Here is a 22,268-nt window from a genome sequence, read left to right as displayed (position 1 = left end):
CTCGCAAACCCCTCAGGATTTCTCCCCGGTCCACCTCAACCAATCAGGCGGCAGGAATGTGGGTCTCTGCTCGGCCGCCCTTATCTTCTTCGGTCAATACTGCAGTTGGGACCTAGTTTGGGCTCCACAGATGGAGGGATGTGCCATAGAAGGAGAAGAGAGGGAGGAAGAGCGTCTGTGTGTTTACACTGCAGCGAGGTCACTTCAACATCCAGAGTGACCCTGCAAGGAGGCATGGGACTTTCTCCACTGTGTGTGTGCCTGCATGTGCATTTTGCATTAATATAGGCCATAAAGTTAGTTAGTGACCCTGTTAGTGACCCCTTCTGTAATATTCACACTGGCGTGGTTTGAAATGTCCCAGTTTCATCAATAGCACTCCACTGCAAGTTTGTCACCTAATGCTTAGTCAGTCTGTCCGTCCTTGCTTCTTGACTTCCTGGGATGGTGGAAAAAAAAAAAAAAAAATCTATATCTTCTGCGTTGTAGTTGAAGAACGTCCACGGTGGCACGGATGCGTGTCCGTCTGAATCTTAACAAAATGCTTCAGTCGTCTCTTGGCAGAAGCTGACAGCTGAAAGGACAGTGTTACGGCCAGTCACACTTCACACACATCAGTAAGCATTCTACCGCTTTCTTGAAGTGTGATGTATTTATTGAATAATAGGGTAGCCTAAGTGCAGATTTAGCCTGTCTATTTAATGCATGCTGACTGAGTTGGAAATTATTAGCTCCTCGAAGACAGTAGGAGTTTGACATGAAATGCTGAAAATCCAGAAATATGTATGGCTTTTATTGTCCTCTCTAGCAGGTGGTCCACTTTATATTTGAAGCGACACTGTTATTTAAAGCAAAAGCTGTCATTTCTGCAGGGTGGCACTGTTTTAAGTCTAAGCAATGGGCGGAGATGAATGCAAGAACCGCTTAATTGTTCTCTTATGTTTCATGGTTCCTTTTACTTGAGTGAATCTTGTTTTTATGCCTATGACTAAAAGTAATTAATATTTACTTTGTGATATTTTACTTTGAGACACATGCACTCAGGGATTCACCCTCATCTGTGCTGGGCACTTTCTCTCTCTCACTCTCTCTCTCTCTAGGGAGATGAACTTTAGCGCTTTTCTCAATGGGCCTCGTCCCTCATTCCTGCACATGAAGCCGAAAAAATTTTGGCCACTAGATGGAGCTGTTTGGCTCCAAAAACGAGTCCTTGCAGCAAGCCTGAATTCGAATGGGTTCCAGTTGGCCCCTCTTAAGGTTGATGTGTTTTTAAATGTCGTGACCAAGCCTAATTATTTCTCTAATGTGTTTTTAGTGAACTGTACACTGGAATAGGTACAAGCGAGAGGCTATTTTTGAGGGTGAAAGAGGTGAAAACTGCTTTTGGCTCTTTTGTGCCATTTGTTTTAGGTGGGTAGTCCAGACTAAATCAGACTAAATCCTTTGCACTATGAATTCACCCATTAATTTAAATGCTATGTTGCTCTAGGACACAAATGAAAATCTGCAGGTCAGAGGTCTTTTGTGTGTGTGTGTGTGTGCTAATTATGTGTGTGTTGCTTGGAGCTGTCACTCATATTTAAAAACTGTTCCTCCAATCGCTTTATATCCTCCTTCACTATTTTGTAATTTATTTATCCTCTGTGTTCATGTGGCGCATTTGGGGAAAAAAAAAATGTAATGCATTTTTCACCCTTGCTACTGGAAGGTAACTGATGCTTTTTCGTCTCCCTCTAAATGCATAAATAAACACCCACGCCAGGCCTGAAAAAGCCAAGACTAACAAGCTCCCCTTCCAACACGTGTGCTGCCAGCTGACGGCCCCTCTGTACTTTCGTCAAGCCGCTAGCCTTGTCAAACACTGTCATGCCAGTGGCAGGGAGAACAATTTGTTTGATCCGATTATGAAAACATTTAGGCCTCTCATTGACAAACTCTTTGAATGGGGAGAACTGGCAGGTCACTGACTTGTGCAGTTCAATGCATGTTAACACATCACATTCACATGGCTTGTGTAATAGCAGTGAAAATGTTTTAAGCAAGCTTATTTACTACTGTTAACAACCTTTCAAAAAAATGTCTCGTATGACTTGCCAGAGTCCGATAAGTGTGTCAAGTCCTCTATATATATATATATATATAACCTACTCAGTTAACCCTCAGTATCGGCACCAGTTCTTGGCAATGTTGTTCAAAAGCCCTGGTGTTTCACATGGATCTGATTCATCCCACATAGTCGCCATCTCAAATTATTCCAAACGAACCTCCCATCTGACTTGAGTCGATGCTCACTTTAACCGCCACGGTTGACTAGTCAGTCAGGCGATTTTAATCAGTTAACATCTTTGGCCGTGAAAATTCAAGGACCCTGTATCAGTATAGAATCCTGTTGGTCAACAAATTCTCTTTCAAACAGGGCAGCCTGTGAACTGATCCTGGGATCCCTGTTCAAGGCGCAACACTGAACGTGTAATTTCTTAAGAGAGAGTAAATATGAGCCTTCCATTTTAGAACCAGTACATAATGTGAAAACGAAGTGTATTGGCAGCAGTTAGGCCCTTCCTGATGGCGTCCTGTCTGCACCAAATTTCCCAGCCATTAATCGGTTCTGGTTCTGCATCAGTGGCTGTGAATTGAACTGCCATATTATAACACAATACATTCATAGGGGTGTATAATGATGATGATGATGACGATGATGATGTATTCATCGTTGCATTGTTTCTCTGGACCTTGACCTACCTCTCACGGCCTGTTCTACCATTTCTATGCCGAGGACACTCCGTCACACTTGTCCTTTCTGCCAGATGATGACCCTATCTTGGCCAACAACTGAACTTCTCTACGCCTGAGCTTCTGTTAATCCCAGCCAAACATTCGATCAATCACAATATACATGGACAAAGATTAGCCCCTTCATTCCTCACCCCATCTAGCAGTCCTCCTCTGACTGCTTTGCATCTGTCTCCTGGTCAATTTCAAGAAAATGAGAACTGAACACGCTGCCCAAGGTGGCCCGAATTAAGTTCAGGTCTCCACAAAGTCTGGTCTGCTCCCAGCTATCTTACTGCTCTCATCCAGGCTCATGTTCCTACCTGCTCTCTGCTCTCCTCAGCTCTGCCACCCCTACACACAAGGCACACTCCATCCAGACTGTTCTCACTCGTAGTTCCCCGCTGGTGGAACGAGCCGGCAAGGGCCACCCAGGGCAAGGGATTTCCTTCTCCGTCTTCAGAAACCTCCTTAAGACTCAGAGAGCACCTCCTCTCAAGATAAACTGCCTGCGCACTTCCTCCTTACTTATTCTTTATGACTAGCCCTTAAGATCCTCCTGTAGCCCTTAAACTCGATTGTTGTCCCTCGAAAGAGTGCCACGTAACTTAACTGCATGATGCCTCTCCCATGCTGGAGGTTGAATCCAAGGCCGACCTGCTTCCCCAGCCACGCTCCGCTGTCCGCGGCGGCAGTAAACAATTTGTCGGGGGGGCTTGACAGCTGCGTCCATCCAAGGCGAGTGATGTGGTGATGGCCACTGATTTTTCAGGTCAGAGACCAAGATGAAAATGGCAGTCGGGAGGGAGGGGAGGCTGCTGGGCACAGTGCGGGGTGTCATTTGTTTCGTCAGCCCGTCTTCCCAAACCCTTTAATTAAAGTGGCGCCAGCTACAGACGGTGGTCAAAGGGGTTGGGCTGATATACACAGCTCTGGTTTTCCTGTCAGATGGTATGAAAGCTGCTATGGTAATGAGTCTTCCTCTCTCCCCCCCCGATGCCATATTGACTGACATCCCTGATTATGCCATGTCATGGCCCAGGAAGTGAATCTATTAATGAATGACCTTTCTGATTCCTCCAGACTGATTTAGACACCAGCCTCATGGCAAGGTTTTTCTTTCTTTTTTTTACCCCCCCATTAAGCCCTCAGTTGCTCAGTCATAGCCTTTTTAGGTTGTGTCTGAAACTTTAAAAACCCATAGTCAGCGTGTAATCTTATTGGCTGATGCATGAAGCCTGTCACTGCACGCTTTGTGCTCCTTGCCACATTAACTGATCCGTTGGAGGGACGCGTGAGTCACATCATGATTATGGCTCCTATGCCATGTCACTGAAGGCCATTATGTGTGGCATTTTCAGTACATCTTTTAGTGTGAAATAAAATCCTGACAGTGGTGATGATTTTTTTTTTTTTAGTCAGTTGTTACATCCACTTTGACTAATCTGCATTTTTAAAAATTTTTTTTTTACACATTTACACATTCAGCTTTGTTCAAAGCCTAAGTCTCATTAATAAGAGATAAGTGAAATGATTGTCACATGTGATACACAGCAGCACAGCACACAGTGCACACAGTGAAATTTGAATATAGGCTTTGCTTTATCCGGACATCAAAACACCTGCTTTTTATTATGGTACTGGGAATATTGAATATTTATATGCCCCCAAGCTTCCATACAGGTGTGCTGGTTTGAAACAGGTGGTCCAATTCCTTGGATTTGGTGCATCAGGATCTTTCAGCTCGTTGTTCTGTTCTTGGTTTTGGTTCAGTAATCACGACCACCATCACTGTTCGGCTTTACATTTTCCTCTTGGGCACGCATCCGTTTCCCCTTAATGCCAGTTCTTTTTGTTTTTAATTGTGGCGATGGCTAAAGGATAATGCTGATTTGCGCTGAAAGCGAGGAAGAACGAAGGGAGGAAGAGCGAAGTAGAGCCTGTGGCACCGCATCTGCTTTGTAAGGGAGGACGGAGGTTTATTTTCTGGGAGACGCTTGCTTGGAATTTAATTGGGCTTCAATCATGTAGACAGGTTATGGATGCGCAGTGCTTTTTTTTGGGGGGGGGGGTTTGTGCGAACTAATGTGTGCATTGACTTTTTATTTTAATGAGGTTTGTTTTAATTGGGTGTAAAAAAAAAACAAACAAAAAAAATGAATGTTTCTATCCGAAAGCTTATTTAATTATTATTATTTTATTTAACAATCTTCCCCCAGTCATTTCCTCATGGGTAGATGATGCATGACAAAAGGTGGGATCCTGTCTAGCGTAAACATTTATTAGTTTTTGTTTTGATGTGGTAGAAAATGTCATACAAATGTTAATTAAATGTTAATCAAATATCATACGTACAAATTAACATCTCCAGTAGTTTTGAAGACATATTTAGTTGATGGGTGAGGTCACTTGTCCCTGGGGTTTCCTCCTCTTTCTGTCTCATATGCGCTCTCTCACCCTCATGCACTCTCTGAGGTTTGCATAAAGAAGTGAGACTATGGCAGGGAGACAATGCCTTCCTAATTAAAATGAATGTCAGCTTCCCCCACTGCGAAGTGCATCAATCTCCCAGATGGGCCTGGAGTGAGCGTTCTGCCTGTCAGCGCGTGCCAGCGCCGCCATCCTTCTCCTGACTGGCGTTGGGGGCGTTTTGGCTGTGCTGGCTATGTTTGTGTGTTTAATAGATGCCATGTGCTCTGGCCCTCAGGAGTGCTGCTGCCAAGTGAAAGGTAAGGCCTGACAGGGCGCAGAATTCGGCCGTCTGCCCGGCACACGCTCACCCACCTGAATCTGTCAGGCCGGACTTTCTTTCGTGTCTGTCTAACATAAGCAGCTCCAAGATATTGTGTTATAACAATTATTATTATTATTCATAAATACAGTATTTCTATTATTATTCTAGTGGTAATTATTATTTATTCACATTTTTACAACTTTTGAAGGAAATCCATTTAAATTCAGATTTTTAATAAATAAATTACTTCATAGGTACCATACTGCTGGCTTAATTGCCTATGTGATTATTTTCCTGTGGTGTCCAATCCATTTTATTGATTCAGAATGGGGCGCGTTTATGACCCACTGCTTGTGAATGTGAAGACTGTAACACCCTGCTGGGAGAAAGCCCGGTTCAGTCATCACATTCTGGCGATAAAGTAACCTACACATAAAGTTACACATGCGATGAACATGTTTTAATGGACTGACTCATGAATGCAGCGCTGCTTTTCTTTGAAAAGGTCACCTTTTCTTTCATCCCGCCTTTCATGGTGCTGCTATTCAGGGAGGCTAGACTGAAAAGTCCTTTCATTTCATTTTGACCACCATGATTATATATGTGTTGCAATACGGAGCATCAGAGCATGTGCGTTTCACTTTTGGGTGACTAATAAAGCAAAAAAAATGGATGGCAGTTAATATGCAGACATTGCTCTGCTTTTGAATAAACTTTGGATATTTGAGTGGATACTTTTGCACTGTCAGGGAACTTTTGCTGTACTGCAGCGTAGCCTCTTCTGGCTTTGATTAGTTTCTTTTTCTGCTTGAAGATGCTTTTTCAGGGCTTATTGTATCATATAAGAAAGCCTTCAGACTGCAGATTTGTTTCTCTTGCTGGGTTTTGTAATTGTTTCAGTAACCCGCTAGAGTGCCAAGATAGTGGTGATTAGTGGTCACACCCCCCCACCCATTCACCTCACGCTCTTAATGCAAATCATGTAATTACCTAGTCTACAAAAAGATGAGTAAAAGTGTGTAATTACTTAGCTTCTTCTTTCAAATTTAACTTAAATTACTATAATAACTGCTGTATGTCAAAGGAATTACCTATTGGGTTACCTATAAATATTGACTTCAGATCTCTTATTCTGATTCGTTCATTGTAGGTTCCTATGTGCAATTCAAAACATACTCAAAAGTATTTTTAAACCATGCAAAATGATTCTAAACCTTTTGACAAGGTGCCAGCTTCATTATAAGTTCCATTCGCTGGGTTAAATGGCTAAATGAGGTTTACAGAACTGCTTAAACTGGACATCAGGTGACCTAGAGCTGCTCTCTTATTGGCTTGCAGCAGTTTTTCTTCATGCAGATCTGCCCTGTTGTCATTAACAGTGAATTTTACATCGCTTTTACGCTTGTGGGAGTATTGTGATCCTTTCCGTGTTCAAACCCACGAAAAATATGGCTTCGGGTGCATTACTTTACCAAAGTTATCTCCCTGGAGATTGAGACCAGTGACAGCCAGAGAGTCATTGATGCATGTGTAGGCGTCTTGCTGCACAATGGTCAATCGAACGCAGGCGTGAGAGGACAGGCATCCACTTCAGGAAAAGGGGCTGATGGCTCACACAAAGGAGTAGGCAAGCAAGGAAACACAGATGACACCCATTATAGCTGTCACCCCCCTCCGCAGTCCCATAGTGGTGATGCCCTCTGGTGGCCATCATCTCATGACTCCCTTTTTTTTTTTTTCAGCAACTCTAGCTGTAGTCCATGCACTCTTGATTCTTCAATCAGACCTTAATTACAAGATGTCTCCAGAGAAAAGAAGAAATGGTGCTGTGTGCTCTTTTGGGGTTTTTAGGCCTTGTTTATCAACAAAAACACAAATGTGCAAATCACCCTTGCAAGTGACATACAAATCATTTTATTGTACGGTTCCTGGTACATTTTTGTGTCTGACTTCTGCAGGCACGGTTTATTTATTTATTTCCTTGAACCACTGTTCCACAGCAAAGCTATTATCCAGAAATTGAATGCACGTCCACCACAGGGTCTGAAAGGTTTGCGCTTACCTGAAATGGCAGGAAAACCTAAACTGTTTCATCCACCCACTCACTTTGCTTTGGATATGTCCCAGACCCTTTCAAAGCATTCTGCATGAGTTCAAACCGAACTGCAGAGCACTGAGCAAATGTTTAGTTTCACACAAGCTGCAAAAGTTTTTTTATTTGGAGTGATGGGGGAATGAAATCACAGCAAGTCTTAGCGCTCTTCACTGGTCAAACATAGTTTATGTTGATAGCTGGAAGAACTGCTTGCTGCTTAGGATCACTTGGGCATTAGCAATGGACTCTGTGTTTTTCGCAACGATGTAGTGAACACGCATTCAGTTGCATGCATCATTACACACAAAGCCCAAAGGCTACTGTTTTAATGTTTTAAAAGCCTTTATAAGTTGTTAAAAGTAATAGATTAAACATTTCACAGACAACTATGTCATAAACAGTGTAATGATGGGGGTGGGTTGGTGCTGTGAGCATTTTGTAATTGGTTGGACTTCTGCATGAGTGAATCTCAATTTAATTTTGGAAAACAAAGACACATTTTGTCATCACACATGATGCAAAGTAAAGGATGTCCATGTGATGATAGCTTTTCATTTGGGACATACAAATTCAAAATTATAAGAGCTATTGTAAGATACAGCCTGGGGATATGGGACATTTTGGGTGAACTATTTTGGGTGAGTTTTTAACAAGTTAAGAATACATTTTTAATTTAAAGAAGTAAAAACTACATAACTTAACACTGGCCACACAGAAGAAGTTTGTGGCAAAAATGGATGTGACTACTTTTTGTGGAAAAAAAAAAAAAAAAAGGTTTTCAATGTATTTTCACTACATATACAGTCATCCATGCTTTTAAATAAATGAAACTCATAATGTTGGTCAGATGGGCCACTCCCTAATGCATCTCATCAGTCAAAATCAATCACTTAACATGCTGTGTGGCAAGATGTCTGGCAGCAGAGTCAAAAGAGTGGCCATATCAATAGTGATTTAGAAAAACAGTGATAAAACAGAAGTATGCTACAAACATAAATCAAACACGAAAATAGGAAAAACTACAGAAAACACAAGACATGAAACACTGATTTCATGTCTGGTCCTGGTCCTGCTATATTGAGTAGCAACAAGATTATGTCTCTGGCAGCACTGTCTCCGTCCAGTCTCCCCTCAGGTCTAATACAGGGTAACCTCACCTGTAGCCCCTCCTCCTGGATCAAACTCAACATTCAAAAAAGCAATATATAAATTAAACCTACAAAATCATAGACACAGAAAACAAAAATACACACCACAAAATATTTTGAATATGCTAAACACACACAAAAAAAAGCAAACCTACACCAAATTCAAACACCCCACCAGAGATGGTATCCCCCATATTCCCATTCAAGAAACAAACCAAAACACCTAGACGTGACACCCCAACTGTAACAAGCAGCCAAGATTTAATCGTGCCGGCAGAAGGCCACCTGCGTACTCTGGGAGTGTCACGGCTCACTCCGTGACACGCTGTGAAACTCAAGTCTGGTGTTGCAGTTAATTGAGATGTTTGTCCTGCAGTGCCACATTGAGTACAGTGTCACGACATTATGTAGAAACGTCTGTTCAAGTCCAGTAAATCTAAAACCTGATCTTAAGGGATTTCAGAGGACCTCAGCAGAAATGGTTTTGAAGCTTGTAATACTCGACAGGATTACTGAAGGATTTTATATAAAAAAATGTATACTTGCCCTGCATTTTTTCAGTCAGTTTATAAGTGTTAGAAATTCAGCTTCACTCTCCCCAGATCAGAGCAAAGTCTGTTTAAACCGAAGAGATGGCAAGCGCGGAGGCAAAGGCTAAACAGAACAGAGGAAAGTGGTAAAGTACGTTGCTACGTAGTTATTAACCCTTTATATCCAGGGTTCAACCGTTCAGTTGAACATTACCCGGATGCTTTTATGACTCTGTGGTGGCCTCAGCCTTCTTTTATGATGTGGTCTGTTGGGGTGGTAGCATCTCTGCTGGGGACAGAAAGAGACTGAACAGGCTGATCCGGAGGGCCAGCTCTGTTCTAGGATGCCCTCTGGACCTAGTGGAGGTGGTGAGTGACAGGAGAATGGTGGCTAACACCTGACAGCACTGAGCAACTCCTTCAGTGGAAGGCTGCGGCACCCACAATGTGGGCCTGAGAGATTCAGAAGGTCTTTCCTGCCAACGGCTGTCAGGCGCTACAACATATGCGCCCATTACACCATTTCAATATTTCTTACGTGCATCTCCACTCTGTATATATGTACACTTAATAATATTCTATGTATACAGACATTCACTAATATATTTATGTAAATACTGATTTTTAAAACGCATGTAGGGGAACAGAGATGGTACAGCATTCCACAGTCCATTAACATCCCTCCAAAGATAACCCACACAGACCAGGGCAAGATGACCACTCTAAGGATTACTGAGATCTCTCTGTTAATCTAAAGATAAGAACAAATGGACCATAAAATCCAAGACCTCTCTCTCTCTCTCCGGGAGACTTGGGCAAAGTTCGTCCAGGGTTTCCAGCAGAACTTCTGGAGAACAAAATAAAATAAGACCAACTTTAACCTTCAGCCACCACGACACCCTGCCATCACGAGTCGACATGAGAGATCATCAGCACAAGAGCCAGCCTTATCACCTATGAAGTAGAACCTTTGTATGGCTTAGTGTGTAATCATCCATCAGACAGTGAACACGTGTCAGATTGTGCGTAGTATGTTAGCATTGACTGTTCATTGCATACGTCTGCTTCCGTGGTACTAGTGAAGCTGAGCTGCATTATAAAAAATCATAGCCTGCTCCTTAAATTTGTACTTGATCATCTGATAAAGGCAAAATCTCGCATCCTAACCTTTATCAAGATAACTGTATGAATGAGTGTGAATGAAACGTTCCTCCCTTTACTTCATGTTGTTTGTAATAGTTTTGGAACTTGTGTACAATAAAATTTCCTAAAGGTCTTTCTTCTGAGTACGTTGAATATCTGCATTAAAATCTAGGGTCCCTACACTGATAACAATAACACTGAAACAAACTTGCTTTAATTTGATTTAATTTATAATTAAATCGTGGACTACCTCTGGGGACGCCCTTTTTGTCCATGCCTCCTTATAAGAACATTTATTACTAAAGTTACCACAAGACTTACTCTGTGGAACAGTTGTCAAACATGTGGAATTATTAATTTTACTGTCCACTTTCTGCCGTGACTATGTAAATTTCCCACTTGTGGGACTTATAAAGAATTGTCTTGTCTTATGTTAAACTGCTTACAAAAAAAAGTCAAACTTGTATTTGGTTGTACCAACATGCTGTACGTTTTTTGTTTCAATTTTTGATCTTTTGATTGGGAGTAAGAGTATATTCAGTATATTCAGGTCATTCAGTATATTCAGGCAGTCAGCAACCTCAGATCTTCAGACTGAGTCCGCATGATGGGTGTATGTGCACTCACCAGACCACATGCCCTCCTTCATTTTTTCCAATGCTCTAGCTTTTTGTCGTTTATTATCAGCCATGCTAACAAGTGACCAATATGATCACAACAGTTGATCACACACTGTGCATGTGGAAATGATTTAATTTTCATTTTAAAATCTTTCTACAATTTCACTACATTTACAGCATTTATCAGACACCCTTATCCAGATTGACTTACAATCAGTAAACTTAATTTAGGGTTAAGTGTATTGCTCAGGGACACAATGGTAGTAAGTGGGATTTGAACCTGGGTCCACTAGGCTACTACCACTCTAATTTGTAGATCCTGGTTATTTAAGATAATATTGAAGACCATTCTTAACCCTTTAGTAGCATTCACTTGATGTGAGCCATTAATTTGAACCACATATATTATCTAAATATTTTGAATTTATTTTTGTTTTTCAGTTTTTGTGAAGTAACATTTTAATTACAAAATGTCTTAAGGTAGTGAAATCAATTAAATCCGTCTTAACAGAATGAATCTTGTGTAGTAATCAGTTCAATATTTTTTGTTGATTCAATTTCTTAAAGCCTCAGAGGAAATATGTTTTTTCATTACTCATCTCTGGGCACCATGTAGAAAACCTGGTTATTAATTTCTGCAAATGCAGAGCACAAATATACATTGTGGTTTGGGGGGAGTGGTCGTCTTTAGAGGAATGTAACAGTGATTGAATTTTTTTTCTGGCTCATTGCTTCCAGTGCTGAAAATACTGTAATGCTAAACTATTTATTTTCCTGTTCACAAACGTGTTTGTGAATTCACAAAAACCGGGGACAGACAATTCCTCTCAACAATAATAGTAGGAGGATACAGTTCTCATCACTCTTCCATCTTTTATTTCCAGTGGGGGGAAACTGCGATTAGTAAAATACCTTTTACTTGCTTGCCACAGTCCAGCACAAAAGGAGGTGTTCAGGGATCCATGACCTCTACATTAAAGAATCGAGTCTTGGACTTTGTTCAGTTAGGTTTTCCAAAGAATAATGAAAATCTTGTGACCAAGTTTGTAAATCTGGATGCAGCCACTAGTAAAAAGCTTGTGTTCTGCATGTTGTAGTACCTCTGCAGTGGGTTGTGACCACAGGGTGGCTGTGGCTGGGTATTTTTGTGAGTTGCAGCAGGAAGACCTTACATCAAAGCTTAGATGTCAAATTTCAGCACCACCCAAACAATCGGAGGTCAACTGCGGTTCGTCAGTCAGAACCTGACACACTGTATACTGCCAGATCACATACAGGCTGTGATAGGACTCTATGATAGAGAGGTTGTATGTGTGTGTGTGTGTGTTTTAATGTTCTGTAGAGTAACAGTATTTGTACTTAGTTCTCAATATCGATGAGCTAATAAAGTTTTTGTGATGGCACAGCTGCATTACACCTTAAACAATGGCTGGTAATTACTCTCTCTGAGACCCTGGACTTGGTTATGTCATGTTCTCATGAATCTGCCATCCTGCTGAGCAAGTAGGATGCATTTCTCATCCATAAACAGGCATTCACTGGTCCACAAAATATACACAGCACAAAAAAATGCATTACAGACTTTAGGCATTAAGGCCTTATCTGTACTGTACTGAATCCCCCCTTAGCTCCACCACCTGTGATTAATTGCCTCAGTTCATGGCTGACTGGCTTATTTATCGATTCACCATAATGCCCTGTCTCAAGGGGATGATATAATCAGCAATTTTCCTTTTGTTTCCCATGGAGTTTTTCTTTTAGAAATCTAAATAATAAAAAAAGGACTTTGATTGAATGCTATTGTCCATTTTATGCTGGATAGATGAACACTCCTCCAACACTCAAAATTAAATGAACTTTTATGTGTTGGAATTAACATGTTGGACTGCTATGGTGCAGCTCCAGCTATATTTCTAATATTTTTTACTCTGGTGCTTTGGGAGGAAAAGGGGAATGAACGAATGAATGAATGAATAAATAATTGTTAAATCAATCATTTACATGTAGAGTTACAGAAATCTCTATACTATCGTCTCAGAACCATTTTTTTTTTATATGTAGAAATTTTGGTTCTCTTTGACGTTAACATATTTTAAACATTCTTTTTACAATTTTTGACTGCTGCATTAATTTTTTTTTTTTAAACAGGGCACAGTGACATCAACATCTAGAACAGCCTTCATGCAGTGTCTCCGCTGGGCTGTCTGGTGCCCCTTCTCTGGCTCCAGCAGCTCTGCCAGCGAAGAGGTGCATTTGCAGCTGCTTGGTGGCCCAGTGCCCAATCCTTATGATGTCATGTGTTACACTGTTCCAAACAAAGGCCAAATTGACACTGAGGTAAGGTCACCAGATTTTATGTAATTCCCCTTCCAAAAATTGTTTAAAAAAAAGTTCATAATGGGGGGGATGAGTAATTGGGAAACACCAAAAAATTGGGTATAAGCCTTCATCATTGTGTCTTTCAAGTTAGAATTTACTGGCATAATCCTATTTACTCAAAGTATATATCGCTATGAATTTAAAAATGAATACCCAGTCTTTGGGTTTCAGTTCAATGTGGGCCATGAGTTCAAAATAAATCAGTTTTGAACTAAAAGTCCTGATCAACTGGACATGCACTAATATTTGAATCAAAAATCTGTTTCTGATTCAGCCATAAATTAGATCCTTAGGTGTGTTCTTTAGGCAGAAACTTGCCTTTGATGCATGACTGGTTCTCTGATATTTTTTAAATTCAAATATTATCCCATCATATTTAATGATATAGCCCTCCTTTTATTGCGAGAGTGTATATTACTATGATTTAGAAAATTAGAGCCTGTTGTAGTTGAAACTCTTCTCCTTTCTCTTATCTTAAATGAATAGATTTTTTAAACTGAAAAACACTGACTTAATATAACAAAATGATAGCTTCCCATGGTAGCCTGATTGCACTGAACATTTTGACCCATTTAAAATTCTTGGATTGTACTGGAGGCCACCTGTCTTTATTTCCTCACTCTTGCTTCAGATGAGAGATGAGAAAGCGGTCCTCAAGTTTAGTTTTGTTTCAAGTGCGGAGAAAGCACCATACTGCCCACGGGTGGCCCGAAGACAGGAGAGTACAGGAGACAAACAGATGAACCGACGCTCTCAATCACCGGGTGAGTGTGTCTTGTCATTTCTTCTCTGGTCATTTTAATCTCTTAATATCCCCAGGCCTTGACACCCAGACACCTGTGTACAGCAATTGCTGAATATTAAAGTGGGACTGTCCATGGTGCTGTGTCGTGAGTTAGTGAAGAGGTGTTGGTACAAGTTGCGCTTTAGTCTGTGTTGCTTTCGTCTGAATCAGAGTTAAGGTTAGATTGTCTACTGCTAGAATTGCATGCATGTGCTTCTCACACATCTGCCTACATTTAATCTGCCTTCAGATTGTGGACTGTGTCCAGTCCACAGCCACTGCATTTTGTTGACCATTGTCCTCTATCAATATGATTAATGCTAGCTTGGAGAAGGTAATACCTGTTGTGTCTGTGTCATCCCACTGGAAATAGATGTGTTGTGGGCGTTCCAATTTGCTATCCGGCGAACTTCTTTAAAGTTCAAGACTGCAGTGGGTGCCATCGGCCCCTAACATCCAGTGATGGGGCTGGTTGTACTCCATAATGCCCACCCAAGGAGAGGGGGGCCATCTGTCTTCTCCATATCATGTCTGTCTTGGTAATTAGGTTCCTGGGAAGACATACACAGGATTAGGCGTGGTCTTGAAAAGACTTTTCTGGTAATGGAGTCCTTGATCCTCAGTAGGCCTGACATGGCTGCTCTATTCTGGCCTCCGTCCAGGCACTGGAAGCAAGGGATGGATCTGTGCCCCTTGCAGAGGTGATTAAAAACCTGGGCAAATCTTTGTATGGTGGCACTCAATCACGCTGATGGCTAGAAATGAAATCAGAAGTAAATTAGCCTGATGTATTGTATGATCTCTGTGTGGAAATGAACCTCGGAATGAGAATGAAGCTAATCACTGTTTGTTGCCGGGCTTCCTCTCCAATATTGATGCTTGAATTAGTACAAGGGAAGACAAAGAAAATTATATTTAAAGCTATTTATCTGGGCAGTGAGTGAACTCACTTAGGCAAAACACACTTAGAATAAGCATTAGAACAAACATACATAAGCATTAACTTAATAAATAAGCATCTTAACAGGAAGGTATTGTTTTTTTTCCACACCAATCAGACTGAAGAAACCTGAAGGCGCTAGGCTAGTTGAGAGTAGCTTAGCTGGAATAACTTAAAGTCTCTCAGCATCTGACAATGCCATGCTGTGACTAGGAAGGCAGGCTTACAATTAATTCCAATTTGGTATGTAGGTCTGCAGAAGTATGTTCTGGTGTCAAAAATGGTCAATTATGCATCTAGTGGGAAATATATTTTTCCCTTATCCCAATTATAAGAATAGTCACTCTTTCTGACACCACATTGTTGTGGTCCATTGAGAGGGGTAGATAGACACTTCAGCTCATTACTCACATATAAGCACCAAACACAGGGATAACAGAGACCATACAATACACAAAATCTAAGTGGATGTCAATGGGTAGAGACATTGTAGAAGGTTGAGGCTGCAAAGATAATGCAACCGGAGATGGTGCAACAATGCAAGAATTGCTGGGAGTCAATGAGAAAGATCACTGATGTCAAAATCAGAGAACAGGCAGTGAACTGTCTACAATTTCCTGGGATGCACATGGAAAAAAGCAGGAGAAAAGCTTCTCCCCTCTCTCACAATCACTATTTGTGAGTTATTCCATCATAAGTGAGCTTAAGACCTACAGACCCATTTCTCTAATCTCTTTGGAGTGATTATACAAACTTTGATGGAGAGCCTCTAAATACCATCCAAGTTTCCCCACCCGGTCTTACATTTACAAGTCAAGTAAGTTCCGCCTTTGATGCTGCTGGCTCCGTTCATTACTTTCCATCATTGCTGATCAAACGTGTTGTTTTCACCCTGCAGCCGCAGCTGGTTACACGAAACACATGAGTGGTCATTAATGATCAAACCTGCACATTTGGAATATGTACATTCAGCAGTGAATTTACGCAATATGAAGCCATTTCTAAACATTATGGTCTTTGGTTTAATTAGGATAAAAGGATAGGATTATATATGTGTAATTTCATAGCTGGGCATTCCTGTGTCTTTCTACATGCTACCTAGTTTTTCAGCCTTCAGGAAAACCTTCTAGATCTTGTATATTTGGTCGCTGCTTTGTCACGTATGGTTTTCACTTAATGAGATGGAAGTTTACAATGCTTTCTTATTCTTGTGCACATCATCTTCCCAGGGGAGAAAGATTCTGCATCACTTGCGAGCGCGAGAGTGAGTTGCTCATTCCAGAGTCCACACACACAGAATAGGAGCAGATGGATTCTCACTCACCCAAGACGAACGTCACCATTTTCAAAGCGGAGTGTGGGACAGGCTTTTTCAGTCAGCAGTTGCAGTCGCCATAGCTACTGTTACCACGGTTATATCCGACTGCTCACCAAGGATAAACGGTCACCCCATCGATAGATGTTAGGTGGTGTTTTGAAAAGGAGACCTGAGGTGATTCTCAATGTTCTAAAATACATTCAGAGCAGTCTTTCACTAGTAGCTTGGCTGTATTATAAAAACATATTGATTTTAATCGATTCTTACATAGAGATTAGAGGTTCCAGAATGTTTTGGCTCTTGAAAATGGCAATATAAAATGTCTAGCGGTTTCATTTTGTTAAGGGGACCTACGGGACAACCCGGAAGATGCACAGCAGTCCCAGTGCCAAACAGGCCCTCTGCCATATGGGCGCGTGGGTGTGAAAGGCCTATGATTTCCTTTATTTCAGCTCACAGAATGGTGGGATGGGTTGGTGGTGTTTTGGGTCATTAAAGGGCCGTTTTGAATCACTTAAAAGCAAGATTCTGAATCAGAAATTGCAGCCTGCTATATGTGAAATCATTCTTTGCTTTGCTCTATTCAATGAACCTCAGTGAGTCCTTCTGTTTATTTATTTAATGATTGCTTTAAGAATTTTTCTAAATCAAATGCATTGCGACAATTTTGGGGTCTTAGGTCCTTTAAAACACAGCCCAAGGGCTGGTGTTTCTTGTCTATTGAATATGGGGAATCTATTCTATAATGACATGGTCATTCAGACCGGTGTAACCTCTTGAACATTTCGTGTTCATCTCATTTCCTGACTAATCACTACTCTGAACCCCCCATGAAGGATCAAATGTAGAGCCATGGGTGGCACAGCATGTTCGTGACACCCCTTCCTCTGTTTCTTAAGGAGCTGCTCCTGAAATTTCAATCTGCTTTTCTAATGAGGATTACTGTATTTTGATTTCATCTGCAGAATTTCCCCCTCCTTTTTAACCAGTTCAATACAAACGTAATGCAATATAAAACAAGACAAATATTGACTATTTACTATATGCTTCCCATTTATTGAACATGGGGAATCTACTGACACGGTCATTAAGACTGGTGACTAACATTCCACATTGATCTTGTTTCATGACTAATAGTCATGTATGCTAGTCTGAACTTCCCCATGGAGAATTGAATGTAGAGCCAGGGGTCGCACAGCATGTTTGACACCCCTTACTCCGGTTCTTAAGGAGATGCTGCTCTCTGCCTCCCTAATAATTCCACAGAATTTCCTCTTCCTTTCTGCCTGCTCTTCAATACAAACTTAATACAATATAAAGCAAGACAAACATTTACTATTGACCTCCAGTAGATTTGTCTTTCAGAATAAACATGGTTTATTCTGGCTATTGATTAATATTATATGGTATGTGTGTTCTTTCCCCAGATGAAAGCAATCTGCAGGTCCAGGTATCTCAATCGCAAGGACCCAGGGTGAGCCATTTACATTTGTGTCTTCTCATTAAAATTTCAGTGGCCTTTAAGCAATGTATCTTTCTCATAACCAAGCGGAGACAAACAAATGGCTCATCACAAGATTCCACCTTATGAAGCCATTCTGGCTCTCCTAAGGCACTCTGTGTGTATGAGATTGAAGGATGAGCAATACGCTAATACCAGTGCTGGTAACTGTAGGTGCATTTCTGGGGCTTCGTTCTAGCACTGAACTCTGCCAAGTGATTTGGCAAGCAAAATTCAGCACACAGGCCAAGCGCTAATGCACAGAAAAGCCTGATGGGGCTGCTATGCTTAGTGTTCACAGTCAGGACAATATCTGTGCAGCTTAGTGGGACATAGTCTATAAATGTTCACCATTACTGGAGTAAGTGCACTTAGTCAGTGCTTCAGCATACATAATTTTTATCACTGACCATTTTTGTACATTTCTCTTTATAAGTATAGCTCAAAAGTGATCCACTGAAGCATCTTGTGTAAATTAAGTTTATATGCATATTTCATGAACACCAGGGTTTTCCATATGACACATGGGGGCTAAAACTGCCTGCTGAGTGGCACTTTGGTTCTGGTGGCTTTAAAGATCCCTATGATGAAAATTTCATTTTGTGAGATTTAACATTAATTTAACATTAATATGAGGCCCCGTGGCCTGTCTGTGGTCCTGCAGTGGCTTGATATGGTGATAGGTGTAAAGAGTGCTTTGGTAATTCTGTTTCAGAGAGCGGCAGCTCACACGGTCTGATTTGGAATTTGTCCCCTTATATCGTCATAAGGGAAAAGGTTACATCCCATTTGCTTTTCCCAACCATAGAATTTCCCACTAAAACATTAGCTCCACTGACTGTCATGGCTTGGTAGTAGCCTAGTGGGTAACACACTTGCCTATGAACCAGAAGACCCGGGTTCGAATCCCACTTACTACCATTGTGTCCCTGAGCAAGACACTTAACCCTAAGTTGCTCCAGGGAGACTGTCCCTGCAACTACTGATTGTAAGTCGCTCTGGATAAGGGCGTCTGATAAATGCTGTAAATGTAAATGTAATGGCTTCCAAATGTGCGAAGCATTGCAGTTGCTCGGTGACTGGATGTAAAAATGAGCACAAAGGTGTATATATATATATATATATATATATTTATATATATTATGTCACGCTAGACTTTGAAGAAACAACTTGACCTTTTCTTGAAAAACGCTGACTACTTCCTGTCAGCGCCAAACATTGTGGATGGTGAAAGGTGTTGACACAATTTCTGTGATTGCCCCCTCAGCTTCTATAGGCCGCTCTCCTCCTTGTTCCACCTCTCTCCTCCTCATTAGCATTTAAAGCTACACACACTGAAACGGTGCGTTCTGGGGAAATCTCACTGTGGGACTGGCTCAAAGTGGCTATAATTCTGCACCAAAGCCGAATTTCAGGAAAGACACTTCAGATATTATATTGGTGGAGAAAATGTCAGATTTGTTCCAAGTGTCCAATTTATCGTCCCACAAAAAAAAAATATCGCAATTAAAGTCATCTTAATTGAGCTTGCCTGTTATCTGGGATTTCAGTTGAAGAGGACCAATTTGACCCACATTGTTTTTTTCCCATTTATTTATTTAACCATTATTATTAGTTATTTGTAAAGAGGTAATTTGCAGGGCTTAATTCTCTGCAAAATGGCCTGTGGTTCCCTGCCTACCTACTCTCTGCAAGAGCCGGCTCCGAATGTGGTGGAGCATGCTGGGGTTTAAATTATGCCTTGCAGGCCTGAGTGGAGGTGTCGGCGGCACAACAGTGCCCCTGTGATTGATGGGACGCTCTCCTTGACTGCATGCGGACCCAAGAGGAGCCCACCGACCTTCTGCCCATCGTCCCCCTCAAAACTCTTACCTCTCACAGCAGGAACAGGGGAATAAAGTGGCTTTCTCTGTTTTATCTAGCAATGCGGAATTCCTAGATATATATATATATATTTAACATTTGCATTCTTATGTGACTAAACTGAAACAGAAACATAATTTGAAGCCATATGCCACGATGAATCAACTTTGTTGAAAAGTTGATTCATTTGCCCTTTGCCTTTTTGTAGGCATTGTTTAAAATTCCCCTTTTCACTTGTGCAATTTTGGCCTGTGGTGGGATATTGATTTAGGTTTTTTAATTGTGCATAAAGGCCAACTCATGTCAAACACAAACAGGCTTTTGTGAATATTGACATGGATGCTTTTTATTCTGACCTTGTGCTGTTTGCTGTTGGGCTGGCAATGTGTCTATCAACTGTTTGACCTGCGTTGCTTCCAATTCCCTTTCTCCTCGCCCCTCTTCTCACGCTTTTGCACTGTGACTGTCTTTTTTTCTCCCCCTAGCACCCCTTGCTCCCCCTTGCTCCTTTTGAGTCATTTGCTGCCACTCTAGGTGTCATCAGCAGCAGGCGGACCTCTCCCGATGAAAGACTCATGCCTAAAATGTGGATTTTGAGCAAGAGGGAGACCACCCGGCATAATTAATAGAACTTTTTACTGTCCCGGCAGTCCTCAAATAACTCCTGCTCACATGATGTCGATACAACAGAGACAGCATATTACTTTCAGAATACAAAAAAGGTTTTCTATTTTGTCTGTCCTAGCAGCAACAGAAGATAAATGAACCATCCCTGCCACTTCAGAAAAAGTTGCTGCTTTCCAGCCTCAGCACAGCGATTTTGGTACTGCGCCTAATAAGGCTTGGCAAAGATGTGAAAAGGCATCAGAATCAGTGTAGGCATAAACATGAACTCTACCACCAGGATCTGAAGTGAAAAGCACATCCAGCTGTGCCATCCTGCCTTCAGTAGGCATTTGTGCCAGTCATGAAGGGGGGAGGGTGTTCAGTGAAATACATTGGCCATTGTGCTGTTAATAAATATGTATTAATTTTTCTTTTTCTCAGCTCTCCATCTCTCAGCTGGCAACGACTTCACGCTACCCGACCCTGAGCCACTCCACGGGGTCTCCATGGCAACAGCAGTATCCCTCTCAGCTCTATCCCTCCCTGTTGGCATCGACCCACCAGCTGTCACATGTCGTAAGATTCCGCCCCCAGTCTCCCACACATGCACACGCATGCTCCCTCACAGAACCACACAGCACAAATCCTTTTACCCTGTACTTGCATACACGACATCCCTTTCTGTCTCCATTTCTCACTTGCATGCAGAGACACACACAGTGTACACTCTCCTGCATATTCAAACACTCACAGAAACCTGTCTGTTTATGCTCTACACACTAAAATGTAAATCTTTGGATGCTCAGGGACCTGTAGTTTGCATCTTAACATTCTAAGAGACAAACCCTTTCACATTTCACTGCCCCAGCAACACAGGGGATATCATTTAACCAAGGCAGACAAAATCTGTTCAAACACAATTTTGTTTATTGCTTCTGTAACTTGGAGCAGTATGCTTTTCATTGAGGGAAGGGGAGAGGGGGGAATAAAAATCCACTCTGTCTGTGAAGGAAGTGGACCCCATGAAGGGCTTTTCAATTGCTTCCAGTCAATATCCATGCATTAAGCATGCTCTTCAAATCAGAGACGAGAGACGTCGCCCATGGCTTCTTGTGCTGTAGCCAAGTGTTCATATACAGAGAACCATTAGTCGTATTTGCCTCCGCAGTTGGACTGCTAACTTTCCCTCTTGTGCTGGAACTGTGGCGTTCGACAGCCGCTTGTTGGAGCCAGCGATCTGGAAAATTATGGTCTTGAATAATAACAACCCCCCAACTCTTTTCAGAGATCTCTCTTCAATTCCTAACAAACAGCAGGATATGTAATTTTTGCCTTTTAGGTATTTGTCATCTCTGATTTATAGAGAGGCGCTCAGCAAATCTTGGTAATCTGTTTTGAAGTGAGGGTGGAAAAATACAAAGAATGCTTGTGCTTATCCTGCCACTTTATGTAGAGGATCAGCAGATGAAATGCTTTTATGTGTTCATTTTTCCTTGCCCACCAAAAAATAAATAAGTAAATCTCATCTCTCCCAGTAGCCAAAGCTGAGATGAATGGGAGTAGCCACAGCTTGTGTTTGATACTTCAGTCACAAGAAGGTCACGTCATGCTGAGGCAATGAAGCTGTCCGTTATAGACCATGGTCAGTGTCTCCTACCAAGGCCTTGACTGCTGAACCATGTGACCTAGTTCATCACAGCAACAGCCTATTTGAAGCAGCCATCAAAATTAGTTTTTGTTTAGTTTTTTATAGTTTAGTCTACGACACAAGCCACACACTACAGTGCATTGGGCAGCTAAAGGAGCTAACTTAGATCAAGAAAAGTGACCAGTGC

The 22,268-nt window shown here is 41.5% G+C and overlaps 1 protein-coding gene across 2 annotated transcripts in view; it reads left to right on the top strand.

The window, feature by feature from the left end:
• Positions 1-22,268, top strand: part of nphp4 (nephronophthisis 4) — a 73,892-nt gene that overhangs the window by 10,568 nt on the left and 41,056 nt on the right. Inside the window, exons 1-5 of one of the 2 annotated variants that reach the window (XM_028993453.1) lie at positions 565-617; positions 13,191-13,379; positions 14,053-14,185; positions 17,891-17,937; positions 20,875-21,009. In XM_028993453.1, the coding sequence (XP_028849286.1) occupies positions 13,224-13,379; positions 14,053-14,185; positions 17,891-17,937; positions 20,875-21,009 (471 nt within the window). In that variant the 5' untranslated portion in view covers positions 565-617; positions 13,191-13,223. Of the gene's footprint in view, positions 1-564; positions 618-13,190; positions 13,380-14,052; positions 14,186-17,890; positions 17,938-20,874; positions 21,010-22,268 lie in introns of those variants that run through there. The other variant, XM_028993452.1, reaches the window with a different exon arrangement.

The sequence above is a fragment of the Denticeps clupeoides genome, chromosome 10 (assembly GCF_900700375.1).
Source record: "Denticeps clupeoides chromosome 10, fDenClu1.1, whole genome shotgun sequence".
Lineage (NCBI taxonomy): Eukaryota > Metazoa > Chordata > Actinopteri > Clupeiformes > Denticipitidae > Denticeps > Denticeps clupeoides.
The sequence above is the reverse complement of the archived record's forward strand: the minus strand, read 5'-3'. Positions and strand labels throughout refer to the sequence as shown.